This window comes from Lampris incognitus, chromosome 7, assembly GCF_029633865.1.
Source record: "Lampris incognitus isolate fLamInc1 chromosome 7, fLamInc1.hap2, whole genome shotgun sequence".
Lineage (NCBI taxonomy): Eukaryota > Metazoa > Chordata > Actinopteri > Lampriformes > Lampridae > Lampris > Lampris incognitus.
The window spans coordinates 55,281,306-55,300,766 of record NC_079217.1 but is presented as its reverse complement, the minus strand read 5'-3'; the positions used below and the strand labels follow the sequence as shown (position 1 = coordinate 55,300,766).

General features: G+C 40.6%; 1 protein-coding gene across 7 annotated transcripts in view; it reads left to right on the top strand.

Moving 5' to 3' along the window:
* agfg1a (ArfGAP with FG repeats 1a) overlaps nt 1-19,461 on the top strand; it is a 67,772-nt gene that overhangs the window by 44,732 nt on the left and 3,579 nt on the right. The window contains exons 3-10 of one of the 7 annotated variants that reach the window (XM_056283394.1): nt 2,692-2,807; nt 4,834-4,999; nt 5,437-5,599; nt 6,944-7,060; nt 9,887-10,102; nt 11,053-11,236; nt 11,707-11,786; nt 13,459-13,563. In XM_056283394.1, coding sequence (XP_056139369.1) covers nt 2,692-2,807; nt 4,834-4,999; nt 5,437-5,599; nt 6,944-7,060; nt 9,887-10,102; nt 11,053-11,236; nt 11,707-11,786; nt 13,459-13,563 — 1,147 coding nt within the window. Of the gene's footprint in view, nt 1-2,691; nt 2,808-4,833; nt 5,000-5,436; nt 5,600-6,940; nt 7,061-9,886; nt 10,103-11,052; nt 11,237-11,706; nt 11,787-13,458; nt 13,564-19,461 lie in introns of all 7 variants that reach the window. The other 6 variants (XM_056283393.1, XM_056283399.1, XM_056283395.1 and 3 more) reach the window with 6 other exon arrangements.

Below are 19,461 nucleotides of genomic sequence, written 5' to 3'. Positions count from 1 at the left end.
ACATCTCTGGAAAGACCTGAAAATAGTTGTGCAGCGACGCTCCCCATCTAACTTTACAGAGCTTGAGAGGATCTGCAGAGAAGAATGGGAGAAATACCCCAAATGTAGGTGTGCCAAGCTTTTAGCTTCATACCCAAGAAGACTTGAGGCTGTAATCGCTGCCAAGGGTGCCTCAACCAAGTACTGAGTAAAGGGTGTGAATACTTATGTACATGCAATATTTCAGTTTTTTATTTTTAATAAATTTGCAAACATTTCTACAAAACCTTTTTCACTTTGTCATTATGGGGTGTTGTGTGTAGATTGATGAGAAAAAAAGGGAATGTAATCCATTTTGGAATAAGGCTGTAACATAACAAAATGTGGGGAAAGTGAAGGGGTGTGAATACTTTCCGGATGCACTGTACGTATATGACATAAAGAATTTGTACATGATACAATGTTTAATGACTGCCGCTCTTTTAGCAACGCGTTACCCACCTCGTCATCTGGGATTAACTATGTTGTACCTATATGACATCAAAATATGTTGTACATGATGCCACGTTTAATGACCGCCGCTCTTGTAGCAACATTTTACCCCCCGACGTCGTCATCGTCTGGGATTAACAATGTTATCTATGACATCAAAATAGGTTGTACATGATACCACGTTCAGTGACCGCTGCTTGTTTAGCGCGTTCATGCACAACACTGACAACACTCTGTATGTAAATAAAATGTCACACATTAGCTTTTTTCTTTTAGCCTAGTTACATTTGAAGCGTAAGCACAGCAGTGGAAATTGTGTTCTCTGTTTGAATTGACAACCTGTTGTCGAGTTCATGTCGGACCAACGTTATGCTCTTTGGTTTTTGTGTGGGAGGGGGAGCGAGACGGTGAAACTTATGTTATGGTGTGAGTTTTGTAACTAACATTATGGCATGTTTTTCTTACCAAAAAAAACATCTTATGGCATCTGGCATGTTCCTCTTACCTTATAAAAGTGGTCCGACTCCTCGATGCTTCTCTTCTGTGTTTGTGTTGTTGGAGTGAGTGTCGTGCTGTGCTCCGGGAGAGTGAAGGCTTCGTCAGAGGCGCACATGTTGCGCAGCAGACTTTGTTTAATTGGCTGGCCGATAAGAATATGGCGATAATGATAATGTGAAAAATGACAAATATTTAAGCCGATAATCGACCACACAGATCGGTCAATCCCTAATGATATTGACATTATGTTTTTTTTCATGACTATCTAAAATTTTTCACAAAATGAGGTCTGACATATTTGAGGAAGTCTAATTTGAAAAGTTGTTTGGTTTGACGTTATACTTTACATTACCAAGCAGTTCAATGTGATGAACCTCAGTTGGATTCTTAAATATGATTTTTGCACATCTAAACATATCATTTTATATGTATTGTAAAACCCCAAGGAGCAGAGGTGATGAAGGTGGATGAGTTTAAATACTTGGGATCAACTGTTCAAAGTAACCGGGAGTGCGAAAGAGAGGTGAAGAAGAATGCAGGCAGGGTGGAGTGGGTGGAGTTTTCTCCACCGGAGAAGTGTCAGGAGTGATTTGCTAGTGAAATGGAAGGTTTGCAAGATGGTAGTGAGACCAGGTATGTTGTATGGTTTGGAGACAGTGGCACTGACAAAAAGACAGAAGGCAGGGCTGGAGGTGGCATAGTTAAACATGCTAAGATTTTCATTGGGAGTGATGAAGAAGGACAGGATTAGGAACGAGCATATTAAAGAGACAGCTGAGGTTGGACGGTTTGGAGACAAAGCAAGAGAGACAAGATTGAGATGGTTTGGACATGTGGAGCAGAGATGCTGGGTATATTCAGAGAAGGATGCTGAATATGGAGCTGCCAGGGAAGAGGAAAAGAGGAAGGCCAAAGAGGAGGTTTAGGGATGTGGTGAGGGAGGACATGCAGGTGGCTGGTGTGACAGAGGAAGATGCAGAGGACAGGAAGAAATGGAAACAGGTGATCTACTCTGCCAACCCCCAACAGAAGCAGCCGAAAGAGGAAGATTGTAAAAGCCCTGTGATTATTGTGATCTTTTCCATATCACCCAGCACCAGTTTAAAACTATCATTCTACTGGCTGGACCACTCATCTTGCTCGTACAATGTAACTCCCCATTTCCATGTTATAGAACAGTGCAGAATATCATTTGGAAGGCAAAAAAATTCTATTAGGACCGGGTAAATTACAATTCTATTTTGTCAATCTGGTAAATCTATACAAGTAAATAACAGGAAAAAAATGCCTCAATATAATATATTTCAGTGTGATTATTATTCACCAAAATATTTACCAGAATACTAAATTATCAAAATGATAGCGGCACTAATTTTAAAGTTTGCCCCTGTGGCAACTTGGTACTGAAGTCACTTGCGTTCATCTTTTATTCTTTTTAGGGAAGTGATGTTCAACATGGCATGGAGAGCTGTATGTATGCGGATTTTCCTTGTAACTCAACACTACAGCAGCTGACCTTAATTGTCCTCTCCTGTTGAAGGACCAGACTAACACCTGTTAAAGGTGTGTTCATCAGTGAAATCAGCTGGTGCAATGCTGGGTTGGAATGAAGACCTGCATATACCACTGTTTAGGCAGATGAACTGTCAATGTTATTTAGCCAGAATTGTCTTTTAAATTAAATGGCTCCTAAACCTGTTCTACTTGCACCATCTGCTTTAGGTATGCAAACAGATCTGGTTAGGCCTTTACGATGACAGAACATCCTCCACACCAGACTTCAGAGAACCTCAGAAAGTCAAGGAGTTCCTTCAAGAGAAATATGAGAAAAAGAGATGGTAAGTCTTGGATTATAAACTGGCACTGTGAGGATATGCAAAATCTCTGGATGTGTTTAGCCTTGCTGCCCCCCCTCCCCCACATATGAGGCACCAGATACTGTTGTTTAATTGCACAAATGTAGGTCATACAAGTCAAGCTGCTCTAACTGAAAGCCTTTGTGGTTTAATGAAGATATACATCATATGTATTCATCTATGTATGAACTGTAGGCTGATTGTTGTGTGTAGTGTTTGTTTAAAAGTGTGATAGCTGATGTTCACACATTTCCAAAATCATAATGAATAAATGCATTACAGGCCTGGGCAAACTAGTAGTTGAGTTGTTAATGTAGTTGCTGTGACAGAACAGTGACTGGGGAGTGTTGGTTATGCCAGCAGGAAGAGAAAGCATGGATTTTTAGTTGAATTCGACACGGAGGCAATAATTTTTACTTTTCTAGGAAACTATCAACATATTTTCGAGCTGAAAAATGTAAAAATTACTACATTTTTATGTATATTTAGAGCCTAGCAGACTGAAAACCAAGCGTATCTAAAACAGTTCCAATAGTTGCAACTGCGTTTTAAATATGCATTATACATTTTTATCACTGCCACCTTGTATTTTCCAGACTATACAACTGCTTTTGTACAGGTCTGTCGGTGTTGTAGTCAAACCTACACTATATGGCCAAAATTATTGGGACACACCTCTTAATCGTTGAATTCAGGTGTTTCATTCAGACCCATTGCCACAGGTGTATAAAATCAAGCAGTTAGCCATGCAGTCACAAACATTTGTGAAAGAATGGGTCGTTCTGAAGAGCTCAGTGAATTCAAGCGCGGTACTGTCATAGGATGCCACCTTTGCAATAAGTCAGTTCGGGAAATTTCTTCCCTGCTAAATATTCCACGGTCAACTGTAAATTATATTATTGAAAAGTTGAAACGTTTATTAGGAACAACAGCAACTCAGCCACGAAGTGGCAGACCACGTAAAGTCACACAGCGGGGTCAACGAGGGCTGAGGTGCATAGTGCGTAAAAGTCGCCAACGCTGTGTTGACTCAATAACTTCAGAGTTCCAAACTTCCTCTGGCATTAACATCAGCACAAACCTGTGCGCCGGCAGCTTCATGGAATGGGTTTCCATGGCCGAGCAGCTGCATGCAAGCCTTACATCACCAAGCTCAATGCCAAGTGTCAGATGGAGTGGTGTAAAGCATGCTGCCACTGGACTCTGGAGCAGTGGAAACATGTTCTGTGGAGAGATGAATCACGCTTCTCTGTGTGGCAGTCTGATGGATGAGTCTGGGTTTGGTGGATGCCAGGAGAAAGTTACGTGCCTGACTGCATTGTGCCAACTGTGAAGTTTGGTGGAGGAGGGATAATTGTATGAGGTTGTTTTTCAGGGGTTGGGCTAGGCCTCTTAGTTCCAGTGAAGAGAAATGTTAATGCTTCAGTATACCAAGACATTTTGGACAATTCTATACTTCCAACTTTGTGGGAACGGTTTGGGGAGGGCCCTTTTCTGTGAGCATGAGTGTGCCCCAGTGCACAAAGCAAGGTCCGTTAAGACATGGTTAGGTGAGTTTGGTATGGAAGAACTTGACTGGCCCGCACAGAGCCCTGACCTCAACCCCATTGAAGACCTTTGGGGTGAACTAGAATGGAGATTGTGAGCCAGGTCTTCTTGTCCAACATCAGTTCCTGACCTCACAAATGCTCTCCTGGATGAATGGCCAGAAATTCCCACAGACACGCTCCAAAATCTTTTGGAAAGCCTTCCCAGAAGAGTGGAAGCTGTTATAGCTGCAAAGGGGGGGACTAACTCCATATTAATGCCTATGGCTTTAGAATGGGATGTCATAAAGGCTCCTGTAGGTGTAATGGCCAGGTGTCCCAATACTTTTGTCCGCATAGCTCCACATAGTCAGTACCATAACAGTGTTAAGTTACCTAGTGACAAAGAACCAAACTGAAGAGAGAGGTTTTCTTTTTTGGCTGGTTTTGTTGATTGATTGGCTTTGGTAACCATTTTCCAGGTATGTGCCTCCTGAGCAGGCCAAAGTAGTGGCATCGGTCCATGCATCCATCTCTGGCTCTTCAAACAGCAGTACCAGCAGCACCCCAGAGGTCAGACCGCTCAAATCATTGCTGGGAGAGTCCGCACCTTCCCTGCATCTCAATAAAAACACGCCTCCTAATCAAGTAAGATATATGCACATAATTTGTGTTTAAATACTACATTTGAAATCTATAAATCACGCTGAGCTGAAAACTTCTGTAAATCCATGAGCGTTCAACATATCAAGCAGTTTTGAGTCGGGAGGTTTTATTTTAGCCTTATCAATATTTGTTTATTGTACTTAGACCCATATCTGTGTTGCAATGATGCAATACTGCCTCAGCTATCACTTATATTTATTTTGTTTTGAAGGCCAGTGTTTACTCGAAACACACATCCTAATAATGGAATGTATTGCACACACATACTTTCAAGTCCTCATTTGAAATTTGCCTGTGATTAGCCTGTCTCTTTTTCCCCGGTCTTTAGTGGGAAACCTTAATGAACCCACATAGGGAGATACACCTACACCCACAATCATACATAGACTAAATTCAGCTATGTCTCATGTTTCTGCTAGTCTCCTGTGGTGAGCCGTGCACAGGTCCATCAGCAGCAGCTCCATGACAAGAAATTTGACCTCCTCAGTGACCTGGGAGGAGACATCTTTGCTGCCCCCTCCAATCAGAACACAACCACCGGCGTCAACTTTGCTAACTTTGCACATTTCAACAGTCATCCAAGTAAGGAATGGTTACATTATTAAATGATTGATGGTTTGTCTGTTTAAATTACTGACCAACATACTAAAGAACTGCACACTTGTTAGGGTTGCCCATTTAAATGTTTTTTTTTCTTTCTTTCTTTTGATCAACATTCACTCACATTCATCAACAAATAACTTGCAAGGGAGAAGCTCAACTAGCTACTCTTCTGGGTTACAAGGCTAGCACTCTGCTGCTTTACTAGAAAATCTCATTCTAATCAACTTGCATGAAGTCACATGGGTAAATGAACTGAAATAGTGTATTTTTGTTTAGAAATACTTGCATATCTTACTGTTTCAGATTAAAGCTTTAATGCACTAAGTTCACTGCCAGCTCCATGGCTGAGAGGACCTAATTGGTAAATTTTTTTTTTAATTCTATGAGATTACTGGTAACACATAATGAACATTTGTAGGTTGATTAGGCATCCTTAACATCAGAAAATATGAGGCCAATGCATGCTAAAGCAGCAGCGTCATCTCCAGTCTACCAAAAGTTACTTGTTTACTTATGGTAAACCTTTCCTGACACAAGTCAGCCATTTTCTTGTAGGGTTGATTGATCCATATGAAACCATGTAGCCTAAATGGTGACCCCTTTGGACAAAAGCGCTGATGTTTCATTCCCAGTCAAATAATACACAGGCCCTAAGGAGAAATGCATTTTATTTTCTACAGCTAAATATCTTTGGTAAAGCAAGTTAAACCTCAACCCAGTGTAAACTTACTCTCAAAACCCACTCTTTTTGCTTATTAATCATGCAACCTGATTGAACACATTGCAACATTTATCCAGCTTCATTGCCATGATTCTGGAACATCACATTTAATTTTCAGCTATTGTGAACATTAAGGGTTTTTAAAACAGCAGTGCATTATGAATACAACCAGAAATCCCATAGATGGACCAGACACAGCGTCATGGTTGCTAATGCCTCTAACATAAAGCTTGTTAGTATTTGTTTCCTGTAGATGATGATATCCTCATTTCCACATGGAATAACTATCAAGATCCCAATTTAATGCATTGACTAAAGAGCCATCCACAAGTCTCTACAGAGCAATCATGAGTACAAATGTATATCTGAAAATAATGATGCGCTTAATGAATGTCATTAGCACCATGTCTGTCATTGTCATCACTATCCTGTCATTACTGCCCAAATTTAGCACACAACTCATTGTTTGTATGTTAAACTGTCATCCATCTCGTCAATTATCATGTGTCTAAATCCTTCCTTGTAGATCTCATCCATTGTCTTCTTCCTTTTGTTCTGTTGATCTCTCTGTCCCACTCCCATCCTGACGTGACCTCCAGCAGCTCAGAATGCCAACGCAAACGCAGATTTTGCAAACTTTGATGCATTTGAGAGCGCATCTGGCTCGACGGCTGTCTTTCCCTCTGCTCCCCAAGCCCCTTTCCAACTCTCAAACACAGGTAGAGGGAATTGCTTTCATTGAACAGATGGTCCACAGCCATATCACTTGTCAGCATGTATTACTACCTAGACACATTGTTAGATATGCAATCATGCATTAAGACATGAACATTACTCATACAGAGCCCATTGTCACCTATGTTAACTGCCAATTAATTGACAGCCCCCCCCCATGAAACATGTTGCCTTTGTCACTGTTTTTGTCACATATGTTTATATGTTCTCTCCCAAATTGTAGCCGACACTGTCCATTCTTTGGGTCTGTTTTTGTCTGTGATGTTTAACTTCCATTGTATCATGGTCTATGTGTTTTGCTGTAACTCGATCACTGTCCACTTTGAATTCTTGATTCTGGTCAAAGGTCCACTTGTGTGCTTTTCATATGGTCATGTCACACGCATCACCTTAACTCTTATTGTCTTGGGCTATGCTTTTACTCTGTGGTTTTTAATGCGCACTCCCATGCTTCCATTAGCTGTCTCCCCCCACACCCTTACGTCGTGTGTGCGCCCACACACACAAACACACACACATGCAAAGTGCCACCTTATCCGCAGTTAAGGAAGTATGTTGTATTCCACAATGCCCCCTGCTGGAAAATGCAAGTCAGTAATTATCCATGTTCACAGCTGCACCCTGAAGTTCTCTCTTGGGATCTAAAAGATAATCTTTCAATTGGAACTGATTGCTTGCCAGGCTTCAACTGCCCATTCTTTAGGTGTATTCAACACTTCATAGTACCTACACTTTAAACAGTATAGTACTAAGTGTTGCAAAAATTTAGTTTTCACCGATTTAGTATGGCATTTTTTTTAATTATTCTTTTTGGCGGTGTACAAAAAATACTTTGATGTACAGTACATCATTAAGAACGCTGCCAATACTACTAGACGTTGCGTAACGTGGTTATTTTCAGCTCTTCTCATGCATAATTTAGTCATTGAATTACTCATTGATAATTTAATTCATTATGTACTATTTATATATGATCAAACCTGTTAATATACTTGTTTATCAGTTACATATTTAATTACCCGAGTTTCTTCGATTAAATTTTTCTTTTCCAAACGTGTGTCCTGCCCTGGAGCACCATACCATACGTCAATAACTATTTTTCTGTTTTTGCCTCAGTAAGCCTTTACTTTGGATGATTTAATTTATTTCATTCATTGTATAGGTTTCTTTGGTCGTTATTTTCCAAATGTGAGAAATGAAAATTCCTAAACATGAGTGAGTTCAGTAAAACAGGAAGGTCTGAATTTGACTGTACTGAATCATTTCCAATGACATATTTAATAGAAATCTCTGTAGATTACATGAGAGATGGCAGCCAACGAGCTACTTGGTTACAGATCTGCTCGTTAGCAGCAAAATGTAATCCTATTACAAATGCATAATTTAAGCATATCGATGAATTACCAATGCAGAAAAGCAGATTGCCTTTCTTGTTACCATGCGATATTTGCAGTTGTAAAAGCTTGGCAAGAGAGCTAGTTTTAAGTCAGGGTACTTAATATTTTGGCTATGGGGTTGTTGGAAAAATAGCACTGTTTGAGTATGCTTGTTTTAACTTTCTGCCAGTAATGACATGCTCAGTCTTTACGTCTATATGCAGTAAATATTACATATTTTGATATTTAGTATGTTGAGATGCTTTTTCGAACACACCGCTTGTCTGTTTCTCATGTCTTTTGCTTCAGCTGCAATTTATTTGCTTTTACTGTTCACTTTTTCATTATTACACTTGAGTTTTGTTGTCTTTGGGCTTTTTTTTTTCTTCTTTTTCCGTTCTGTCTTGCACCCCTAATTTTCTCCATCTCTTCTCACCTTCATCCTTCCCTGCCTTCCTTATCTGATTTTTGGCCGCTAGCGTTCACTGTCCTTTCATCCAGCCGCAGTGTGGGTGAATTTGGCACTGCGCTGCCTCTCCTCAGTGCACACAGTAAGTCTATCATTGGGCTCCCCCTCCTAACTGCTTTTGCCCTCGCCTGCCCTTTCCACTGACTATGCTAGTCACTCACTTCCCCCTCGTGTTTCTGATGTTTCAAATCATACCTGTCATCTTACTGGTTTACAACAATGATGTAATTTTAGATTGGTTATCATTAGGTACTAGGAACCGCTGTGATAGCTAGAGCCAATAAAAGGACAAAAGTGCAATGCCATTGTGTCCTTAAACTAATTTCAACAGGTCCAGTACTGTGACAGCATTGCCGTTTCACATTTCTTTTACTCAAACCATCACTGGATTAAAAAAGAAGAGATCAGAACGATAATGTCATACTGTAATAGCTGTGGAGTTTTAGATTACTGGGCACAGTGCTTACAAGCCTACTAATCCCTAGTATAGTGTAATGGTCTGGTTTTAACTGATATGAACTCAATACATTTCTGTTCTGTGAGTTATTGACCCATACAAGAGTATGTAGATATATCAGTGTTGTCTGTAAATACTTCAAATGGTGTTGAATTGAAATCTAGCGAAAGTATCTGAGCGATGTACTTGTGCTTTCAACCTTTATAATCATTTGCTTCCACAACAAAAAAAATGCAGATTTTTTTTGCACCTTCTTAAATAAGCACATTGCAGTGTGCTACAGAAGATATTTCTACAGATCTTTTACATTTTTGCACTCCTGTATGAACAGTAGCCTGTGACAAAGCTTCTGAGTTTCCCAACCACACTGTTGCCCCAGCTGTAGATCCCCACGCAGGTCCTTCTTTCCATGTCCACCCGTTAGGAGCATGGTATTCTTGATGCTGCTTCTCGAAACCACCAATTTAGGGCCCTCTCCCGTGACCTGTAATCTCTCTCTCTCACGCAGGTAGTGCCTCTGGGGGAGTAGCAAATGCCAATTTTGCAAATTTTGACAACTTCCCCAAATCCTGTAGCGCCGACTTTGGATCCTTCAGTTCCTCCTCCCAGAGTAACTCCACAGGGGTGGCCAGAGAGGCTGTAGAGAGTACTAGCGGCCCTGCTGATAGATATGCAGCCCTGGCCGACCTGGATAGCATGTTTAGCGCTACCAAAACGGAGCAAGGTAAACTTCTCCTGTCCAGTCCACTTTGTTTCACTAATTTAAAGACCTCTGGGAAGAGGCACTGCCAGGGTGAGAACTCAGTAGAATAGTGCAGTTTGTACATTAGCTTTTAGGCGCTTAGATTGAAGTCCCTATTTGCCTGGCTTCCAGTACTGGACAGGCATTGGCCAAGGTTTAGTCTAGTTGGTATTGCTCATTTTCTCAATGACATCTTTTCTGTGGTTTTGTTCGCATTCCCTTGCTACAGTTATGCAAGTTTTTTTTTTGCATTTGTCATTTTATTTTCATTTGAGTTTAACACAATTGCATTTTAAGATGGCCTGTTCTTGAGTGATATCTTAAGTTGGCCTCAGCCATTGCAAATGCCTCAGTTGCCCTGCTGTGAAAGGTGGGGATTGTATTCATACGAAGTCTCTCTTTCCTGCTGTCGATGGAGGTAGGTTTATGTTGTCTTAGAGCATACACGCCTTCTGGGAGTTCTGGATGAGAAATGCAAAATTTATGAATTGCTAAAAAAAGAAAAGATGCCTGACTTTTCTTTACATGCTCTTATAACCTGCCTCAAAAGTGGATACATTACACGTTAGTTCTCAAATGGATACAGTCTCGTGTTTTTCAAAGTGTGTGTAGCTACTTTATCTGCCAGGACCCCCAGCGTCAGAATGTATCAGGTTTGTACATGTGGGATTGCCAGCCCACAAAGAAGACCTGTGATTCTGCCTCAGAAAGTGACATCAGCAGGGTTTAGTGGTGCATGGTTCATATTTGTTTCGTACAAATCAAGGTGTTAACAATTTTAATTTATGGAATTTAAACTAGGAATAAAAACTACTGCCCTAATCATTGACCATTATTTTTAGACCTTTTGGGGAGTTTTCTGTCTATTAAAAATTAAGGAAAATGTACTTCCTGGGTTTGAATCCAACTCTATTTATCTATATGTTTCCCAGGAGGTGGTGTTCCTGTAGGGGTGAGCACAGGCCTGGCGTCAACAGTAGTTGGGGGTCTCCCTCACAGCAAGTCAGCTGCATCAACTGGAGGAGACCGCTATGCAGCGCTAGCTGAGCTCGATAATGTCTTCAGCTCCTCAGCCCCCTCTACAAGTGTCTACAACACCACCAGCACCTCGCAAGGGTGAGATATTGGGCATACACATGCATGCTCTGGAGTGGTCTTATTTTACATTCTTTTCCAGGAATTTTATTAATTAACAATGCTAGAATAGGAATAAAGAGTTGCCCTAGGGGATCGGTGCACTAAGTCTCTTGTCATGCATTTGTAATGTAGTGAGTCTGGCCCTCAACACTTGTTAAATTCCCTTCCTCATCTTGTCTTTTTCATCTCTGCCAAGTTTCAGCAGATTGCCTCAATTTTGTGAGTAGTTGTCACTGGCTTAACCTTTTGAGTATTGGCAATGGTCACATATGGCTTTGTCAGTGATGAGATATCATTAGTTAAGTTCAGAAGCTTTAGTGAAGACTTCTGGTTTTTTATTTGCTCTTGCTGTTTGCTCTTGCTGTTTATTTGCTCGTGCTGCTCTCTCAGCCTTCTTTCTCTTCACCGGCTGTCTTCGTGAATCTTTGTGTTGTGTTATTGCATTGCAGAGGAGCGTTTGGCTCAGGAACAGGGGTGTCGTCAGCCCGGGCACAACAGACACTACCGAACATGGCCCAAGGGTTTGCTGGTGAGTGAACCTATAGGCTGTTTCCACAGTCTGTCAGGCAACTTCTTGTCTCATTGAAGCAATCTCCGCTCCTTGCTTAGCACTCTACCAGTGGAGGAGAAAAGTCTAGCTATCTAGACATTTATCAAGTGCAAATAAAGGAGGAGTAAGTATCCGAGAAGGGTTTGGCTGGCTTCAACTAATTACATGTTCAAGCTGACATTTAGATAGATAATACATAGACACATTGTTATTCCCATGGGAGAACTAAAGATTTAATGGCAACAAAGATACATAAAACCTTCGCACATGCGACCAAAAATCTGTCAAGTGCGACTAAACATTTTTATTTGTCGCACCAGTGCACCTGAAATCTAGCACGTGTGTGCGTATGTCTGCGCACCTGTTGCGTAATTTTTTTCCCCTACCGCATTCTGCGAAGACATCCTACTCTGCCTCTGATTGGCTCTGACCCTGATAATCTTACCCTAACCATCTCACTCCTCATGCCTAAACCTAACCAATGTAAACAACGAAGGTGGTGAGTATTAGCCAATCAGAGGCAGAGTAGGGCGGGTCTTCGGGTGGATAAGACATGTGTGTATGTGTGAAACTGCTCCCTGTACTCCTTGCATGACATAACCTTAAAAAAAACGGTATTCAAAATGAAGGGAACCATTTGTTATTTTTTTGTTGTTATTTTTTCGTTAAGAAAAATGCTGCGGTGCCTGTGACACCTGACCCTGAAAGGCCCAGTCCAGACCCAACATTATCACCATTTTTAAGTTTATACAATTGAGGTTATTGTGATTTCTTTTTGAGTGTGCTGTATCATCATTTACCTAATGTGTTAAGAAATTACCAATGTTTATGGGAACTGACAAAAAAGGTAACAGTTAAAATGTATTATTGTGATGCAAAAAGGAGCAGTGAAAATCTTTGATCGCACCTAAATTGTGCTGTGCACCTTAATAAAAAAGTTAGGTGCACCAGTGTAAAAAGTTAAGAATTAATGTAAAAAATGTAAAATAAATGTAAAAAGTTAGTCTGGAGCACTGAACCCAAGAGGGTAAATGTGCATCGTCCTGTGTCTGAGAATCCGTCTGCTGTTGCTACCCTTTGAGAGACCAGGACAGACTTGGGCAAGGTCTGACCAGGTTGTGGTAAAAGAATGGAGTGGACTTGATTTCAGCTTCAGCATACCACTGAAGGCGTTACTTTGTGAATCATTTATCATGTCAGAAGAGGGTCAGTCCTCTGCTTGTTTATAAGGAAAACTTGTCTAGAAAGCGGGGTTTTGTCCACTTGAAACATTAAGATATCTGGAAACCAAGTTTTTATCTCTTAAACAGTTAAATTTATTAACTTTTAATAGTGGCCTGTTAATAAGTCCTGTCAACATGGCTTCAGGCATATTCTGTTTGGCCTAATAGCACTACTGTTGAAGGGATCAGTTGTTCCCATGTTGATGATCCAATAGAAACTGTCTTTACCAAAAGCCCCCCAGAGATGACCTCTTTTAAGAAGCCCTTCCTTGAGGAGAACCATTATTTCTGCTCTGTTGTGTTCCTTTTTATCATTGTGTAAAGCCACTTAACTGTAGTGATTTTGTGTTACAACTAGTGATTTTTACATGGCTCTGCCAACTACTGTCACATCCTCGTTTGTCTTCTTTCCCTCCTGTCTGCAACAGCTTCATCGACTAACCCCTTTGTTGCAGCGGGGGTTTCCCCGGCAACAGCTCCCACCAACCCCTTTCAGAGCAATGGGAGAGCAGCGGCGGCAGCGGCAGCAGCAGGTGTGTGTGTGTGTGTGTGTGTGTGTGTGTGTGTGTGTGTGTTTTAGTGGTCGACCGACATGGGTTTTTTCAATGGCTGATATTTAAAGAGCAGGGTGGACAATATCATATTGTTGTTGTTTTTTTATTTTTTTTTTACATCTGATAAAATACAACAATTTGATAAAAAATTAGACAACATTGCTGAACTTAAATGAACATTTATTTAACACTGTCATTGTCTGCATTGTCTCTGACATGCATTTAATGCTAGCTGGTAGCATTTTTAGATTAGATTTGCTAATCTAGGGTGCATGAGAGTTATAGTACAGGGCTCGAATTCGAAACACATTTTTTCACCACTTTCCCAAAATTGTCCCGAAGCATGTTTGTTGACAGACTTGTTTACAAGCCACATAGCCAATCTAAGTGATCAAACACATTAAAAATTAATAACTTTGTTCACTCGCATTGCACGTCCTGCACATACCAAGTGACTAGAGATGGGGGAAAAAAAGTGATAGAGCAGAACTTATGTCCTGTGAATCCACTTCTATCTCTCATTAAACGCTGCTAAGTTAGCTTGGTGCATTGAAGCACAGACAAACGCATAAACGCATACATACACATACGCACATGCACAAGAGGGAGAGAGATGTGCACACAAGTACAGAAATGTGATGTTAGCTAGAAGCTCATAACATTCGTTCCCCAAAATGTTGTTGGCAAGTTGATAACATTAACTCTAGCTTTCGAACTCCTGTTAATATAAGTCCACTTGTTGAATCGAGGCTATCTCTACCCCGTTAGCAAATGCAACCGACTGTAAACTAATGTCGGGTAGCTTATAACTATCAAATCACTTGCTTATGATAGCAGATTGTTGACTTGAGATGAGGAGAGGTTCATCAATCCCATCTTCATCCTCTGCCTCAGCTGACAGCAGGTGCTGCTGGCTTTGCCCACTTGAGTATAGTTCTGCTAGCTGGCTTAATGTTACTCTGCTGCTGGAAAACTTTGCACTGGCATGATCATGAGCACCACTGATGAAGAAAATGTTTATCTAACATGCTTAACAACAGCAGACCACAGGCTCACCAACAATAAAAGGCTTCATATATATATACCTCTTAGTTACTTCCTTCCCACAACCATCCAAAAATCACAAATCTGATAAATGTTTTGTGACCCCAGTGCATTGGTAGTAGGAGTGCGGGCTGGGGGTGCCCATACAATAGTTTTTTTTAGCCCTGTAGGCTAGTTTAGCTGATTGAAGGCTTGCTGCTGTTACAATTACCAACTAAGGTTATTCACATTTCTTCACTAAAAGACCTGAATCAGTCTAATTGTACAGACAGTGAACATTGTGTATGTTATTAAGAGTGGCCAGTTGAATATGTTGAACTTTGAAAGCTAGGACTCTAAGTCTTAGGTTTTCTCTCAGGTACCGTTACATCCAGCATTGGCATGTTTCCCCACCGTTCCACAGCACCCACTGGCATCTGCCCGTAGAATGGTGAAATGGACACAGGGGGGAGCACTAACATCGTTCCACAGCAGCCAAACTGACAAGGTTGCCTGCAGATGTCTGCCGACATTTTTTTGTTTACATGCCTCGTGAGCGCAGACATCAGCCGATGTCGATTATCTCAAAATGTCAAGATATCGGCCCGATTACTCAAGCCAGCCGTTTAATCGGTCGACCACTAGTGTGTGTGGTACATCACAGATCATACAAATGTTTATTAGCGTTTAGTTAAGGAAATCTTTGAAATGTGTCAACAGTTTTTTGCTAAAAAAAAGAAGAAAAAAAAAAAGAAGATTGTTTGTATGACTGGATCAAGGTTACAAAACAGTGGGCAACACAGATATGTTTCAAGTCTTTTAAGGAGATGAAATGAAACGATTTGAAATGTCAGACTCAATTGTCTTACTGCTCTTGTCATGCTGGACAGGCGTGATGGGGGCTCTTCATGGGCAGGGTTATCCTCCTGCTCATTTTGGTAGGTCTGCTCTTGTCCTCCTACTGCTCACTTCTCCCTTCCTGTGATTTGCTGTGGCAGTGCTTTCTTGTTCCTGAGTAACTGCTAGAGGGGGAAAAAGTTGGAGAGGTCAACACTCAAAAGAAAACCACAATGTGTGACTCCAAAAAAAGTTGTTTGCACTGACATTTTGGATGCATAGACCTTCATTGGACTGCAGTTTTTTTGTTTTTGTTTTTTTTGTGGCCTTTCCTACTTTCTCCCTTGTCCCTGGGTTTTTGCACTGGTCTGGTGTGTTTAAAAAAAAAAAAAAAAGTACTGACTTTTGGATAGGTCGACATTGTCTCAAGAACCAAATCAGTTGTGAAACACTTGCCTGATTTTCCCATGATAATGCTGAGGGTTTTTTTTCCCCATGCATTTTGGTGTATAAAGAACCTCTTGTAATTGTTATCCTGGGCCCTGATGACTCGAACAATGTTAATGGATTCCTCTAAATTTTCCTGCAATCAGTTGGAAAAGCACATTCAAATCCTAAACTGCAATGTTATGGAACATACAGTCCACCACACCAGCTGTTCACTATGATTTTACTTTTAACACTGTCAATCCCATATGTATTCCTTCTTGGGAAGTAGGAGAAGAGGGGAGACGTCATCACAGGAGTCAGACACTTTTTGCCCCTGCGTTTATTGTACCATCATAGAAAACCTCATCTGACTCATGAGCTGATTAACCTCATTCTTACAGCTCCTCTGAGTATCAGAACTCAGCTACAGTGCCTTCAGAAAGGATTCACCCCCCTTTAACTTTTTTGCATTTAGTTCCCATTTCACATCCAAATTGTATAGCATTGCAATTATTTTTTACCCTTGACAAACAGAGTAAATTAAATGTATTTATGAAACAAAATAGGTTGTGTTCAATAGGAGTGGGGCAATTCACAAATCTCACAGTTCGATACGTCTCACGATTCAGGGCTCACAATTTCGATTCAGTACGATACAGTGGATGTCTTGGTAAGCAAGAGACTAAACACCACTGCAGTTCTCTAGTTTTCATTTATTTTAAGAATTGGGCCCAACATTTTGGCATAATCAAGGCACATATTCAAATGTAATGCAAATGCAAAAGTTTGAACAAAATTTTGTGCAATCTTTTCTTGTTGTGTAACACAATTGCTTTACTTTAAAACTTCAAACTTTAAAAACTACTAGAACGACCAAGGCAGTCATTTTGACCGATTTTGGATTTTCAAAGTTTAATAACTTTGTGAAAAAAAGATAGACCTGCCACTCCCTGAAAGCCCCTAAAATTGCATATATTTGCATTAAAATTAGTTATGCATCAGTTGCACAGAAAAAGTTATGATCTACCTAAAACGACCATGAGTGGTCAAAATGACTGCGCGTCGTTGTCACTATTTATGTGTTCTCATGATTTCATTCGCAACGTTCAGTTGTTGTTTTTGTTTTTTTTTACATTTCACATTTCATTAGACCTTGTTACATTTGTTAGATTAGCAATATGTGTTTTCCGTTTTTTTTTTTTTTTTTCAGGTATTATTTCCAACATGTCTGGGTACAGCCGCTGTTTCAGATGCACCATGACTACCACAGAGGTGTTGCAGTATTTACAGGCATTGGACAGCGGCGATTTTAATTGTTTGAAAAATGGTATTGTAATGATCACGGATGTGTAGACTCGCTAGCCTGTTGGCTAACGGGTCGGACCCTTTAGTTGACGCCCGTGGTGCGGGAGACCCGGGTTCACATCCCGGCTGCGGTGGTTCCTGGCTGCCCCCTGAATTCGCTACAGCATAAAGTTGTTAAAATGTTAATTTTGGTGTCAGTCATTTCATAACAAACATACTAACATATGCAATGCGTTAATATCTCAATTGGGTATTTTTCTTGACAGAATATAGAGTTTGTAAACCAGTGGTCATTTTGAATGCCTATGGTCGCTTTAGGTAGGAGTGAAATCCCGGTTGTTCTAGTGTTGATAACACACAATCTCACAAAACGGGGCCCATCTCGAACCGTGAAGACCATATTGAACGATTCAGAATTCGATCCAGTCAAAAACACATTTTTCAGAAATTAAAGACTTGCATTTATCATGTGCAAAAGTGTTCTTTCAAGATTCATGTTGGAACATGAATGCAGATAAATGCAGATATATCTTTCTGACTGAAACGGATTCCTCCTCAAGGATTTGCCTGTATTTGGCTGTATCCATCTTGCCCTTGATATGGCAATAAGCGTTCCACTCCCTCCTGCTGAAAACCAACCCCCATGGCATGGTGCTGACTATGCCATGCTTGATATATTAGGGATTAAGTTACTTGGATGGTTGGTTGGACTGCCTTTGTTTGGTGTTAAACATGGCACAATGTCGAGGACAGCTTTGGTAGTGTGGTTTAGACTGAAGGTGTCAATGTTGTCATAGAACGCCTCACCCCAGCTTCTCACAAGTCTACCCAGTTTAGTTGGCCTATAGCCAGCATTGTCACCCGTTGTACTCACCTCTTCTTTTATTGGTCTAACACGGTGGGGTTTTATTTTAAGGAGTTGTTCCTTATCCGATGAGAGGGTGTAAGGACAGGATGTTGTGTTGCTATAAAGCCCACTGAGGCAAATTTGTAATTTGTGATGTTGGGCTATACAAATAAAATTGACTTGACCCCATGTGTTACCTGCCTCACATGGGTCTTGGCTTCTTTGATGCCCCCATATTAAGTCTGGAAATCGGAGGGGGTTGATAGTAATGTGCCTTTTCCCCCTGAAGTACGGAAATACAAAGACTTTCTCCCTCAAAGTGGCCATGTGATATATCTTTTATTTTGTTGAATTTATCATCAGTTCAACCAGCCTAGGCTCATACCAATGTGTTCTCAGCTCATCCATCCATCCATAATCAAAACCACTTATCCTGCGCTCAGGGTCGCAGGGATGCTGGAGCCTATCCCAGAAGCCATTGGGTGGCAGGCAGGGAGACACCCTGGACAGGCCGCCAGGCCATCACACGGGTCTTGGCTCAAAAAAAAAAAACTAATAATAATAATAAAAAAATAATAAAAACAACTTGATTCTTCAGACATTGGGTCTTCTAACAGCGGGACTGATCTCATCTGCTGTTTCAGTTGTGAGACCTAAGAAACTCAGTGATAATATATTGTGCAGTCATGCTACGGAGCACAAGAGGATTCAAAATCAACATAGGTGGACCTTGTTAACGTATTTAGTGTGAAATCTCAAGGAAATTGTCTACATCCGGCCAGATTCTTTTCATGCACATAAGATAAATATTTTGTGATTTGAATTTACATGTAAAATTAAACGGCCTAATTTTCAGGTTTTTATCAATGTAATTCTAAAGAAACTTAGTTACAAGGCTTTGTTTTGATATAATAGATATTTACCTCTGTTGTAATACAAAAATCACATTTAGAGATGTTTCTATTTGACTTTGTAACACAAGAAAATTGAATCATTATCAATGGGGGATGACTTCTTTCTGAGGGCACTGTGTACATGCATGTTTTTCAAATGTACTGCAACACAAATACATATTTTTAGAAGAGGCTTTCTAGCAGGAGTAGCTCTGGTAAAACCTGATGTGCCAGTTTGGCCATAAAGAATGATACTAGAATTATACTTGCAGAGTGAGGGACATTATGTAAACTTTTTTTTGGGGGGGTTTTTGGGTTTTTTTTTTTGGTTTTTTTTTTTGGGGGGGTTTTTTGTACCCCTAACTCTCTCCCAGGTGGCAACCATATCCTGGCCTGCTTTGTCTGTTGTAGTATTTCCTCAGTGCCACCATGCCTTTCAGACATGACGTCAACCAGACCTTTTCTGGCAGACAGACTAGTTCATGATGCCCAGTTTTTCCATTCTCCCACTGAACTAAGCCAACTCGTACTGCACATTCTTAA